Source organism: Lampris incognitus, chromosome 13 (assembly GCF_029633865.1).
Source record: "Lampris incognitus isolate fLamInc1 chromosome 13, fLamInc1.hap2, whole genome shotgun sequence".
Lineage (NCBI taxonomy): Eukaryota > Metazoa > Chordata > Actinopteri > Lampriformes > Lampridae > Lampris > Lampris incognitus.
This window is the reverse complement of record NC_079223.1, coordinates 17,401,787-17,415,075: the sequence shown is the minus strand read 5'-3', so window position 1 is coordinate 17,415,075 and position 13,289 is coordinate 17,401,787. Positions and strand designations below refer to the sequence as shown.

The 13,289-nt window shown below is 47.3% G+C and overlaps 1 protein-coding gene across 1 annotated transcript in view; it reads right to left on the bottom strand.

The window, feature by feature from the left end:
* The window catches only part of pcnx2 (pecanex 2), a 52,272-nt gene that overhangs the window by 2,170 nt on the left and 36,813 nt on the right, over positions 1-13,289 (bottom strand). Inside the window, exons 29-39 of the mRNA XM_056291800.1 lie at positions 12,133-12,348; positions 11,609-11,862; positions 10,388-10,621; positions 9,740-9,843; positions 9,063-9,207; positions 8,430-8,660; positions 8,166-8,323; positions 6,954-7,070; positions 3,952-4,130; positions 3,462-3,628; positions 3,231-3,305 (exon numbers count right to left, since the gene is read on the bottom strand). Coding sequence (XP_056147775.1) covers positions 3,231-3,305; positions 3,462-3,628; positions 3,952-4,130; positions 6,954-7,070; positions 8,166-8,323; positions 8,430-8,660; positions 9,063-9,207; positions 9,740-9,843; positions 10,388-10,621; positions 11,609-11,862; positions 12,133-12,348 — 1,880 coding nt within the window. The remainder of the gene's footprint in view (positions 1-3,230; positions 3,306-3,461; positions 3,629-3,951; positions 4,131-6,953; positions 7,071-8,165; positions 8,324-8,429; positions 8,661-9,062; positions 9,208-9,739; positions 9,844-10,387; positions 10,622-11,608; positions 11,863-12,132; positions 12,349-13,289) is intronic.

The following is a 13,289-nucleotide window of genomic DNA, read 5'->3' as shown; positions in this document are numbered from 1 at the left end:
GGGTGACTCCTTTAACTAGTAACTGAACTCCGCTGCAGTGAGTCAAAGGTGCGCACAATCTCACGATCACTCATCCAGCCAGTGTGAATGGTGAAAAGTACTCCTTCTGCTGTTTAGTGTCTCTTTGTGAACCACACTGAACATGGAGAAAAGAAAGAAAAGCAGAGAGAATTGTCTGAGAAGGTCAGAAAGAGGAGAATAGCCAAGCATGGACCATCTCAAGGCTAGAAGAGCAGCCTGGGTGCAGTTAATTTCCTTAAGAGTTGTGCTACCAAATGTCTTGGTGCATGCTCAGTACTCCAGGGGAGGAAATCTCAGAGAGTTGAATCCGTTCATCTGGACACAACGTCATCCAGATGAACGGATTCAACTCTCTGGATGTGCTACCAAATATTAAATCTAGGGTGTCAATAAGTTTGCCACTGCCACTTCTGTTTATGGTACGATTTAAGAGGAGACTTTTTTTCTTTTTTGGGGGGGGGGGTTTACCCCTTTTTCAATTCGATTCAAATGGCTTTATTGGCATGATGTAACAATGTACATATTGCCAATGTAACAATGTACATATTTTTCTCCCCAACTGTACTTGGCCAATTACCCTGTTTTCTGAGTCGTCCCGGTCGCTGCTCCACCCCCTCTGCCGATCCGGGGAGGGCTGCAGACTACCACATGCCTCCTGCTATGCATGTGGAGTCTGCAGCCGCTTCTTTTCACCTGACAGTGAGGAGCTTCACCAGGGTTACGTAGCACATGGGAGGATCATGCTATTCCCCCCAGTTCCCCCTCCCCCCTGAACAGGCGCCCCGACTGAGCAGAGGAGGCGCTAGTGCAGCGACCAGGACACATACCCACATCTGGCTTTCCACCCGCAGACACGGACAACTGTGTCTGCAGGGATGCCCGACCAAGCCAGATGTAACATGGGGATTCGAACCAGCGATCTCTGTGTTGGTAGGCAACAGAAAAGACCGCTATGCTACCTGCGCGCCCGGAAACGTTAAGTTCTGAATCAAAACAAAGTTTCTGCATTCAACAGTGAAATAATTGTGGAGACCAAAGTCCCTTGTCAATTTGTCTTAGAGATTTTTTTTTTTAATGCAAGGCTGCCAAACTATTAACCCCAATCACTGCATCTGCTGACATCTATCTCCCCATGCCCAGGTTCAAAAAGCTGAAAGATGGCTTACTAAGTGGTGTACGTGGGCAAATAAATCGAAAAAATTGAGCAAAAAAAAAATAAATCCAGGTGCATGGCGTCCGGGTGGCATGGCGCTTTATTCCATTGCCTACAAACACGGGGATCACTGGTTCGAATCCAAATGTTACCTCCAGCTTGGTCAGGCATCCCTACAGACACAATTGGCTGTGTCTGTAGGTGGGAAGCCGGATGTGGGTATGTGTCCTGATCGCTGCACTAGCGCCTCCTCTGGTCAGTCGGGGCGCCTGTTCAGGGGAACTGGGGGGAATAGCTTGATCCTCCCACATGCTACGCTTCCCTGGCGAAACTCCTCACTGTCAGGTGAAAAGAAGCGGCTGGCGACTCCACATGTATCGGAGGAGGCATGTGGTAGTCTGCAGCCCTCCCCGGATCGGCAGAGGGGGTGGAGCAGCGACCGAGACGGCTTGGAAGAGTGGGGCAATTGGATGGGTACAATTGGGGAGGGGGGGAAATCCAAAAAAAAATCTAGATGCCTTTATTGTTTTACTTACTTACAATTTTAAACTCGCACAAATAATGAGAAAAAGGAGATATCACGCCTATTTCTTTCTCACACAAAGGGGAAAGTGGGATGAAACTTTATGCAACTAAAACATAATGAGACATGTGCCATATACACTCACTGGCCACTTTATTAGGTACACCTTGCTAGTACCGGGCTGGACCCCCTTTTGCCTTCAGAACTGCCTTAATCCTTCGTGGCATAGATTCAACAAGGTACTGGAAACATTCCTCAGAGAGTTTGGTCCATATTGACATGATAGCATCACGCAGTTGCTGCAGATTTGTCGGCTGCACATCCATGATGCGAATCTCCCGGTCCACCACATCCCAAAGGTGCTCTATTGGATTGAGATCTGGTGACTGTGGAGGCCATTTGAGTACAGTGAACTCATTGTCATGTTCAAGAAACCAGTCTGAGATGATTCGAGCTTTATGACATGGCGCGTTATCCTGCTGGAAGTAGCCATCAGAAGATGGGAACACTGTGGTCATAAAGGGATGGACATGGTCAGCAACAATACTCAGGTAGGCTGTGGCATTGACACGATGCTCAATTGGTACTAAGGGGCCCAAAGTGTGCCAAGAAAATATCCCCCACACCATTACACCACCACCACCAGCCTGAACCGTTGATACAAGGCAGGATGGATCCATGCTTTCATGTTGTTGACGCCAAATTCTGACCCTACCATCCGAATGTCGCAGCAGAAATTGAGACTCATCAGACCAGGCAACGTTTTTCCAATCTTCTATTGTCCAATTTTGGTGAGCCTGTGCGAATTGTAGCCTCAGTTTCCTGTTCTTAGCTGACAGGAGTGGCACCCGGTGTGGTCTTCTGCTGCTGTAGCCCATCTGCCTCAAGGTTCGACGTGTTGTGCGTTCAGAGATGCTCTTCTGCATACCTCGGTTGTAATGAGTGGTTATTTGAGTTACTGTTGCCTTTCTATCAGCTCGAACCAGTCTGGCCATTCTCCTCTGACCTCTGGCATCAACAAGGCATTTTCGCCCACAGAACTGCCGCTCACTGGATATTTTCTGTTTTTCAGACCATTCTCTGTAAACCCTAGAGATGGTTGTGCGTGAAAATCCCAGTAGATCAGCAGTTTCTGAAATACTCGGACCAGCCTGTCTGGCACCAACAACCATGCCACGTTCAAAGTCACTTAAATCATCTTTCTTCCCCATTCTGATGCTCGGTTTGAACTGCAGCAGATCGTCTTGACCATGTCTACATGCCTAAATGCATTGAGTTGCTGCCATGTGATTGGCTGATTAGAAATTTGTGTTAACGAGCAGTTGGACAGGTGTGCCTAATAAAGTGGCCGGTGAGTGTATATCTATGGAGGGGTAATGTATAGCTGCTTAGGATGTGCACAAAGGGGTTGAAAACTTGAAAATATGTTTTAGGGCACAGATCACTGTCCCGGGATATCCCGCCTGGGTCTGAACTGAATCAAAAACAGGCCCACATGATGCATGTGTCCATCCAGCCTGCCCGAGTCCCCACCTGGCTGGAGCGCTGCTGATGCTGCGCTGCCTGCAGCTGGGAGCTGATCCCACCAGCTCCTGACAGACGAGGGACCTGGAGAGAAAGGCAGCGAGACAGAGAGGAAGGGGAAAATGCATACTTTTAAAATCCCTTCACCGCGTTACTATCTCAGCAAAGACAACACAGTTAGGAGTGGGTCAAGAAAAAGCAACATGAGGCAGCATCCTCACATTGTGTGTGTGTGTGTACCTGGGAGAAGATGGAGGCTATAGAGGTGTTGAAGGACAACTGACTATTGGACAGACGCTGGACCAAGCCATGAGCGGAGCCTGAGTCCAGGATGGGCCCTGATTGGCTGCTGACAGGAGGCCGCTGGCTCTGGGGCTGAACTGACCGGCTGCGGTACTCTCTCCTGGCTGGAGAAACATACACATACATGCATGTTGACATTAAACACATGCAAGATGCACACCAGTGTGTGTGTGTGTGTGTGTGTGTGTGTGTGTGCGCGCTGTTAAACATATATGCATCTGTATATATGTATTCATATTGTGTTTGCAAGTCTGTCCATGCATGTTAAAATAGGCTATTCTGGTTGAGGCTTAGAACCCAAGTAATAGAGTAAGTTTGTTTGTGTGTGTGTGTGGGGGGGGGGGTGCATCCTTCGTGTGAACCTGTCCATAGCTCTGTCATGTCTGTACGGATGGTGTATTTGGCCCGTGTGACCAGCAGCAGCTACCGGTGTTGTGGGGTCTGTGGTTGTGAGTGGTCCGGGCCCTGTGCTGATAAAGGCTCAGGCTGTTGGAGGTGACCGAAGAAGGGTGGTTGTGACTCATGGAGGATGAACCACCAGCACCACAGTCGACATCATCCATGTTCACCCCGCTGTTGCAGCTGGTCAGGTTGTCCTTACGCACCCTATAAAATAAACACATGTGCACACATGTGCACGCACACACACACACACACACACACACACATTTATATATAAACACATGCATGTGACTTGAATCATTTCTGTTCACACTGACACAAACCACATGGGTGCCTTCGCCCTCAGATAGCCATAAAAAATTCAGCAAGCCTTAACAGTCCCATCTGATAAACACACAGACAAACACACACACACACACACACACACACACATCCACAGACATGAATATATACACTCAGTCCCTCATTCACAGACACACAAAGTTACATAAGTGCACTAGTTTATGTAGCACATTGCAGAGCGGGCTTCTAAAATTGGCTTAGTGTGGCTTGGCACGCTCCACCTCTCCGCTCCCTGGCCACTGATTTAAATGAAGACAACAATTTAAAACACGAGACCACCGAAACCAGATTTACAATCTAATCTAACCTGAAAGGAAAGCTCGGCTCAAGACAGTGCAGTAACATGACACAAACTCACACTCAGGTCCACACACACACACACACACACACACACTCAGGAGGTGTGCAGATTAATGCAGAGCCTGTGTGATAAGGTGAGCTCATGTCAGTATATAGAAGAATGAGGGGTGTCGGAAGGGTCAGGCAAGAGAAGCAGGAAAAAGGGCGAGCAACAAAAGGAAGAGGGAGGAAGGAGGGAAGAAGGGACTTCAAGCATGCCGTTGGCTGCCCTCCCAGTCTCTTCTCCAGAACCTCTCTCTCTCTCTCTCTCAAGCGTGCACTCCCACAGTCCCCGTGCACGCATTTAAAACCAAATCAAGCTGGCGGCGAAAACTCTCTGCAGCGCTGACTTCCACTGGGCCGGTACTTGTAAATGTGCATAGAAGAGCTAATTTCACAAGCTGGTTAGGACGATGCAGGGGTGATTTATTGCAGCGCCAAGTGGCTTTTTTCCCCCCCTGCAGGATTAGCATTTAGTTAGTAGTACAGTAGAGAAAAAGGGAATGGTACGTTGCAAGGGATTCCCAAATTCAAACGTGCGGGAACATGCTGCAGCATCTGGCCTGAGCCCAGATCGTTTGTCTTCCTCTGACTGAGCCACCAGGAAGCCCCGAATAACTGAAATTTCTTATGACTCAACCGGCACATGTGGAGAAAGAAGGCAGCAAGATGGTGCTATAAATGGGAATATATGTCTATGTCTTCCTGTGTTAGTTGGATGATGTTGGACCGGGGGGGAAGAGATGGATTTTTCACCTCAAATTAATGACCGGGTTGACTGCAGTGCTTGCCGTAGTGAAGAGGAACGGGTGTAGGGTTTTTAATCACTTGTGGTTTTCAATCTGATCCTCGTGTACCGTCGGCACCGCTGGTTTTCTATTCTAATAGGTCGTTCATTACATTCACCTGTTGTTCCCGATCTGAAATGGCTTGGGTCCCGGACACAAGCGGGGTATGTAATAAACTGCCTGTCAGAGGAGAAAACAAGCCCTACTGATGGTACCCGAGGACCACCTTGAAACCACTGGTTTAGGAAATTCATTTGAGGGGTGCATCTGAATATCGAAACGGACCGAGCAGGTTTCCTGCAGAACATGCGTGACCTGGAGGGGTTTTTCACGGCAGCCATGGAAAAGAAGCGGTCGGAGTTGGGATGGTCACTTTAGTGGAGGAAGCCTCATGGCTCCTTTCCTACTTCTTTACGGCGAGGGAACACAGGACCAACCTTGTGAGAGAGAAAGATCGGATTCCCGGACTGCAATACCATGAATTTTAATGGTTGTATATGCGATTCATGGCTCAGAGTCTCCCGATAAAAGTAAAGCGTTGGCCGAACACTGGCATGGTGGTGAAAGGATGCAAATGCATGTGATGTGTTGCATTTATGTGTTGCTTGTTAATTGGCAATGATGGGCTGGATTGGACCTGGATCAGGATCAGGATAAGCATATGCTGTAATCATAGTGCTGCTTGCTATAAGATATCTGAGGATCTATACATGACTTTATTTCCTTATTTTTCCTTTCTTCTTTTCCTTATGCATACTGCCAGGCTATTTGTTTGTGTGCTATAGAGGAGCGGCACAGTGGTGCAGTAGTTAGCGCGGTTGCTTCACAGCAAGAACGTCCTGGGTTTGAACCCCAGGCTTGTCCACCCTTGGGGGTCATCCCGGGTCGTCCTCTGTGTGAAGTTTGCATGTTCTCCCCATGTCTGCGTGGGTTTCCTCCAGGGGCTCCGGTTTCCTCCCACAGTCCAAAGACATGTAGGTCAGGTGAATCGGACATACTAAATTGTCCCTAGGTATGAATGTGTCGGCCTTGTGACAGGCTGGCGGCCTGTCCAGGGTGTCTCCCCGCCTGCTGGCCAACGGCTGCTGGGATAGGTTCCAGCATCCCGCGACCCCAATTGGGATAAGTGGCTCGGATAATGGATGGATGGATGCTATAGAGTATCCCCTGTTCATTCTTTTTGTGCCCTGGTTAGCCCACAGCTAATTGGGTTTTTATTGCCATTCTATCGTTAGAAAATTAAATGGGCGATAAAACAGACTGTAAGTGCACTTTCTGGAAGCAAAGTATTTGTGAATTTGTAGTTTTTCCTATTGAGCAGCAACATCGATATCACTCAACGTCAAACTCAGGAAACTGCAGGAAAGGATGTTTGATTTCTCAGACATATACCCAAAGGCACTTCTGAAGTTTTTCCTTGACTTTTGTGATGTTTTCAAGTGAGGTCAAGGAAAAGTGAAAAGCTTGTGCCCAAGACGTCTTAAGATTGACTCTCTCTCACACACACACACACACACACACACACACACACACAGATACTATATTCCGGTGGACTGACCGTAGCCATTTGGAGCAGAACCAGCTGCGTATGGAGTCCAGACTTAACGGCCCTCCTCCGATGCTGCGGAGCATCCGGTGTGTCCCGGCATACGACGTGGTTAACGGCGACACATACCTAGATTAACGAGACAGCACAGGTCATATTTTCAGCATTTAAAAATCCTTGAAGGGTAGGCCATAACAAAAGTTCCCTTTCTGAATAGAACAACAATTTTCAACGTATATATAAATACATGACAGCATCATCGTCCCTGATCAACTCCAGCTCAAACGTTATTCAACTGCATACTAGCCTACCGACACAGTCATTAGGGTTAATGTCTTGTCATTTTGAAAATTTTCAAAGATTCGTACATATGATGTGAAGGGATATGGACCACTGACTATTGACTAATAGTCATACAACAAACATCACACTTCAACAAAGGCAGATTTTTTTCACTACAGGTTACCCTCGCAGGAAACCGCTTCTTAACATCTGTGTGGCTGGTGCACAACAAAAACAAACAATAATCAAGAAAACAAACGCACTCGGTCGTCAGTAAACAAACAAACGGCGGTACGGTGACCCAGTGGTTAACGTTCTCGCCTCACAGCAAGAAGATCCTGGGTTCGAACCCCAGGGTTGTCCAGCCTTGGGGGGTCATCCGAGGTCCTTTCTGTGTGGAGTTTGCATGTTCTCCCCGTGTCTGTAGTGGGTTTTCCCCGGGTGCTCCGGTTTCTCCCACCATAAAAAAAAACACGCATGTTAGGGTTAATACTCCTGTCTGTGTCCCTGACCAAGGCAATGGGAAAAGAAGTGGAGTTGGTCCCCAGGCGCAGCATGAAGGAAGCAGCCCATGGCTCCTAGCTACACAGCTAGGATGGGTTAAATGCTGAGAGGAATTTCCCTATGGGGATTAATATAGTATGCATGTGATGTGCCAACCAAAAAAGAAAACAAACAAACAAAATGTGCACACTGACAGATGCCATTCCACGTGTCGCCATCGACAACACATTTTTATTTTTTTTAATTTTAGGACATATATTTTCATACTACACTGGCTTGTCTTGTCCCATGTGTGTGTGTCGGTGTGCCTCTCTGCATATGCCTTCCACAATCCAAGTTCCTTACAGAAAAAATAAAGTTATCTGTGTCTGTATCTAACACCCCCTTCTACCCATCTGGCATGACGGCAATAGGAGCACAGCCTGTGGCGACACTAACATTGGGTAGCCAAGTGGCTGGTCGCAGGATGAGTTGACCATGTTTCTCAACGCCTGCTTGGAGTTCTGAATGCTGCCACGCTCCGGGTTCCTGTTCCGCAGGAAGACCAGCTCCTGTTGCTGGCCCGCCCACAGACCACGCACACACTCCTTGTTGATCTACAGAGCAAGGAGAGAACAGACAAGAGGAGACCAGACCATTTAACCACACCTAACCCAAAAACATGATGACGACAACACGGAGGAACGCCCGGCCTTCGTTTACCTTGATGACCTTGAAGCTCAGGTGGCGTTTGTACAGCATGATGATCTTGTACTCGTCCGTCCCGTCGTCGATCATGTGCCTCAGCGTGAGCAGCGTGTCGCGGCTGGACAGGACCGCCTTACGCCAAGCGGGGTCGCTCTCATGGCAGATGACCAAGCTGCTACGGTAGTTGCTGATGGCCTCGTACAAGATGGACGCCTCCTCTGTCTCCTCCAGACATGTGAAATGGTCCTGAGAGGGAAGATAATGCAAGCAGTAAAACACAAGAGGGCCCATTAGAATTTAGCAGAATCGCAGAACAAGCTTACTGTCATGCAGAAACTGTGTGAGCAACAGAAAACTAACACATTCATGCTGGAAAAGAAGCATTACGACATCGAAAAGCAATGGAACAGAGTTCAGTTCAGTGGAGCCTAAAATAAAATGCCACTGAAGAAGCCGATTGTGTGAAATCATACTGAATTATCATGAAAGACGGTAATTTACAGTGGAACATCTCACCTCAGGGAAAGAAATAGAGGGTGGGAAAAAACAGAGGAGAAAAGAAGAGAGCTGCAGAGGCACAGAGAGAGTGAGAGATGGGGGGGGGGGTAGGTGCTAGTGAGACATAGGGTTCGAACAGGATATTTTCACCTGGTGCAGTTTGAGGCTCATCCTGACGGCGGGAGCCACCACCTTCTGCAGAAGGTCCATATCAGCGAACACCCACTCGTCTTTGGTGGCAATGCGGAAGTCTCCTTTGAAGAGTGTGTTGAAACCATACAGGAACGACTCCAGACTTCGTGTTGGGATGAGGATGAGACAGAATGAAGATGAGGCTGGATATTCTCATCATACAAACCAGGCGAGGGCAAGAGCTTTGTTGGCACAATCATGTTCACTCGGTCAAATCTGTCTGAATGAAGTGGACGTGTGAAGTGTTTCACTGCCCCCTCCTGGTCAACCTGTCTAACTGCAGGTAAATACCCCCACAACATCAACGATAACCACTGTCCTGTTTCTACAGATAATCCCAGCAAACATCTGTTTTTCGGTATCCTGTATTTTTATAGAAGTATTTTTTTTTCATCAATGCGAGTTGCTTTTTGAATCACATAAGCTGCGGGACGAGTATATGAACTAGATGTTTCTGCATCAGAGTGAGAAGTAGAAAGTCACTTCTCTTTCACTTATTTTTTCAGTTATATTTGGAGTACTATGCCATTATATCTCACTAAATTATGATTTTGGGAGGCTTTAAAAAGTACTGTGAACGGCCATTGGAACCTTACTGAATTTACAGATACTTACCAATCCTTTATTTTTCTTACCTATTGGACATGTTGTGTGATGCTGTGCCAAGGGATCTCCTCCCAAGAACAGAGAGAGCATAGGACAGAGTCACCAGAGGGGAGTCCTCATCACTTTCCATGGGCTACACACACACACACACACACACACACACACACACACACACACACACACACACACACACACACACACACACACACACACATTAAGGTAAACTTGAGCATCCTAGCGAGCCACACATACAAAAAGCAAAAATAGGGCCATTTGAAAACTGGTGAGACTTTTCAGCCATAAGTTAGAGTAGTTGTGCATCCAAATCCAAAAGAAGTGTCCTAAATTTTTACTTCTACGATGACTACATTAGATAGCTAGCTAGCTAGATAGATAGATAGATAGATAGATAGATAGATAGATAGATAGATAGATAGATAGATAGATAGATAGATAGATAGATAGATAGATAGATAGATAGATAGATAGATAGATAGATAGATAGATAGATAGATAGATAGATAGATAGATAGATAGATAGATAGATAGATAGATAGATAGATAGATAGATAGATAGATAGATAGATAGATGACATAATGTCATAAAAGTAAAGTGTACAACTCAAGTCACACAAGTCAACGCACATGTAGTGCAAGTGTAAACAATAAGAATTTACTGTCTCCATTTTGCCGGCACAGTACTGGATCCACTCCAGGTAGACGTTGCAGAAACTGGCACGCGTCACCCCCTGCAAGCAGTGCACGTAGTCTTCATCAATCTTCACACTGAAGACCTGTGGGTCGCGCTCAATGTGGTGCCATTTGGTGTAGGACTGCAGTGAGTCCTGAATGGTTACATCCTTCAGCCAGCCGGACAGCTTGGGAGACTGGACCAGGAAGTAGATGATACTCTGGTGGGAGTGGGAGTGGTCAGTGATGAGGAAGAGGAGGAGGGAGAGAAGGAAAAAGGTAAGGAGAGGAAAAAATAGGAGCGAGTGGAGGGTGGGTGAGAGGGACGAGGGGTGTTGACAGAGGACAAGTTGGACGGTTAGGTCGAGAGGGGGAGAAAGGGTGAGACGGAGGGACAACAAATAGATCTGGCACATTTTAGATTTGAGAGAGAGTGACAGAGAGAGAGAGAGAGAGAGAGAGAGAGAGAGAGAGAGAGAGAGAGAGAGAGAGAGAGAGAGATAAAAGGGCAGAGAGCGTGTGCAAAGGTGCAATATTTTAAGGCTAGCAAGCCGTATCAATGACACTATTAACATGCTGCCATTGACGTCTAAAACTAATTCATGACAAAACGTTTTTGTGTGTGTTGTATTCCAGTTTTTTAACCTATTATGTTAAGAGTATCTAACAGCCATCAGAGTGTGATGAGGGTCTCAAAATATTATCCCAGATGAAAGAATTGGTAATTGGCTAGATCTAGTGTTTGCACTTAATCATTTGATATTGCAGTTATTCAAGATACCCAGACAAGAATGTGGTTTGGTTTATGTGTTCGAGCCACCAGGACACTGAGTCATGTTTAATTAAAGGAGGTGACATGTTGCAGTTGTTGTTGTTTTCTGGCCCCTGAAGGGTGAACTTCCAAAAGACTGTGGTATTGTCGGTAATATCTTTGTTTATTTGCTTCCTTGTTGGTTTACTTGTTTTGGTGTAATAAATTATGCATGGTCCACAAGAAAGCTCATTTTACAGCGTGTAGTTCCTTCTGGCTGCACCGGGTATGCTGCAAACCCTGGCACGACAGACGTTAGCATGCTGTAAATGTCAACAATCTTATTAGAATTGTGAAAATATGCCTCACAATCAGTTTTACGACCTAACTGGGGGTACGTTTACCCTCCGACTGCAAAGCCTGCCTTTGTGTGTGTCTGAATTGGTTGTAAACATACCTTCAGGTAGTAAGTGATGAGCAGCTTGCGCAGGTCGTAGACTTGCAGCATGGTGGCAGCATTGTTCTCACTGATGCTGTAGCCCTCTAGTAGGTACTTGGTAGCTGTCACTTCCCAGGCCAGCCAGCGCAGGTTAAAGGCTGCGTTGCAGGACAGCATGTGAGGCAGATGACCTGGCTCGCAACAGCAGCACGCGTCATCCTCCTCAACACCCTCTGTGATGGCCTCCACCTCCCGTTGCTGGCAGTAAGTGCCTGGGATGGAGAGAGAGGCGGACGCAATCAGCCATTCAGTTGGGTGACCGGTCAGTCAGTCAGTCGTTCAATTTATCTTTAGGCTTGCCAAACATATCAAAAAGTGATCAAATCCATTCCCTTATCGCTGGCAAAATTAACTTTTATTGTGGGCAGTGAAATAAGGATGGGAGAAGAGGGATATAAGGAGGGCATGAAGGAGGGAAGAATTGAGCGTCGGGCCTCCAGCAGCACCACATAAAACAGCAATAACCCTCGGTCGCACACTACCTCTGAACTCCAAACCCCTCAGCTGGAAGGTAACCAGTCCATTGCCTATCTCGATGAGGTGGACCAGGGCATTGAGGTAGTCCGAGGCCAGGATGAAGCAGTCTCCAGCACTGTAGTTGCCCCACCGTCCTAACATCAGGTCGCCACATAGCGAATGCTGCAGTGAACGGGTTAGGTACTCGTAGAAGATGGAGTTTAAGTTGTTATCGTCACAGCCTGGGAGAACAAGATGGAGGGAAAACGAATGGTTGTTAGATGGACATTTGTAAATGGATTCAGGGGATTAAAGGTTAAAAAAAAAGAAGACTTGCTTTGTTCTTCGTTCACAGCAAATTATGCATCAAGTGCAACCAGTAATATCTCCTCAGCGTGTTTGAACATGGAAGATGTCGGCTGATTATTTTCATCTCATCATCAGCTGCTTCTCTGGGGTCGGGTCACAGTGGCAGCAAGTTAAGTAGGGCACTCTAGATGTCCTTCTCCCCAGTAACACCCTCCAGCTCCTCCTGGGGGATCCCAAGATGTTCCCAGACCAGATTGGACATGTAGTCCCTCCAAGGAGTTCTGGGTCTACCCCGGGGTCTCCTCCCAGTTGGACGTGCCCGAAAAACCTCCAAAGGAAGGTGCCCAGGATGCATCCTAATCAGATGCCCGAACCATCTCAACTGGCTCCTTTCGATGCGAAGGAGCAGCGACTCTACTCTGAGCTCCCTCCAGATGTCCAAGCTCCTCACCCTATCTCTAAGGCTGAGCCCAAACACCCTACTGAGGAAACTAATTTCAGCTGCTTGTTTCCGTGATCTCACCCTTTTGGTCACTACCCAAAGCTCATGACCATAGGTGAGGGTTGGAACGAAGATTGACTGGTAAATTGAGAGCTTTGCCTTCCGGCTCAGCTCCCTCTTCACCATAACGGTCCGGTACAACGTCCGCATTACTGCTGATGCTGCACCAGTCTGCCTGTCAATCTCCTGTTCCATCCTACCCTGACTCGTGAACAAGACCCCGAGATACTTGAACCCCTTCACTTGAGGCAACATCTCATCCCCAACCCGGAGGTAGCAATCCACCATTTTTCGGTAGAGAACCATGGCCTCAAACTTGGAGGTGCTGACTCTCATCCCGGCCATTTCACACTCAGCTGCAAACCGCCCCAG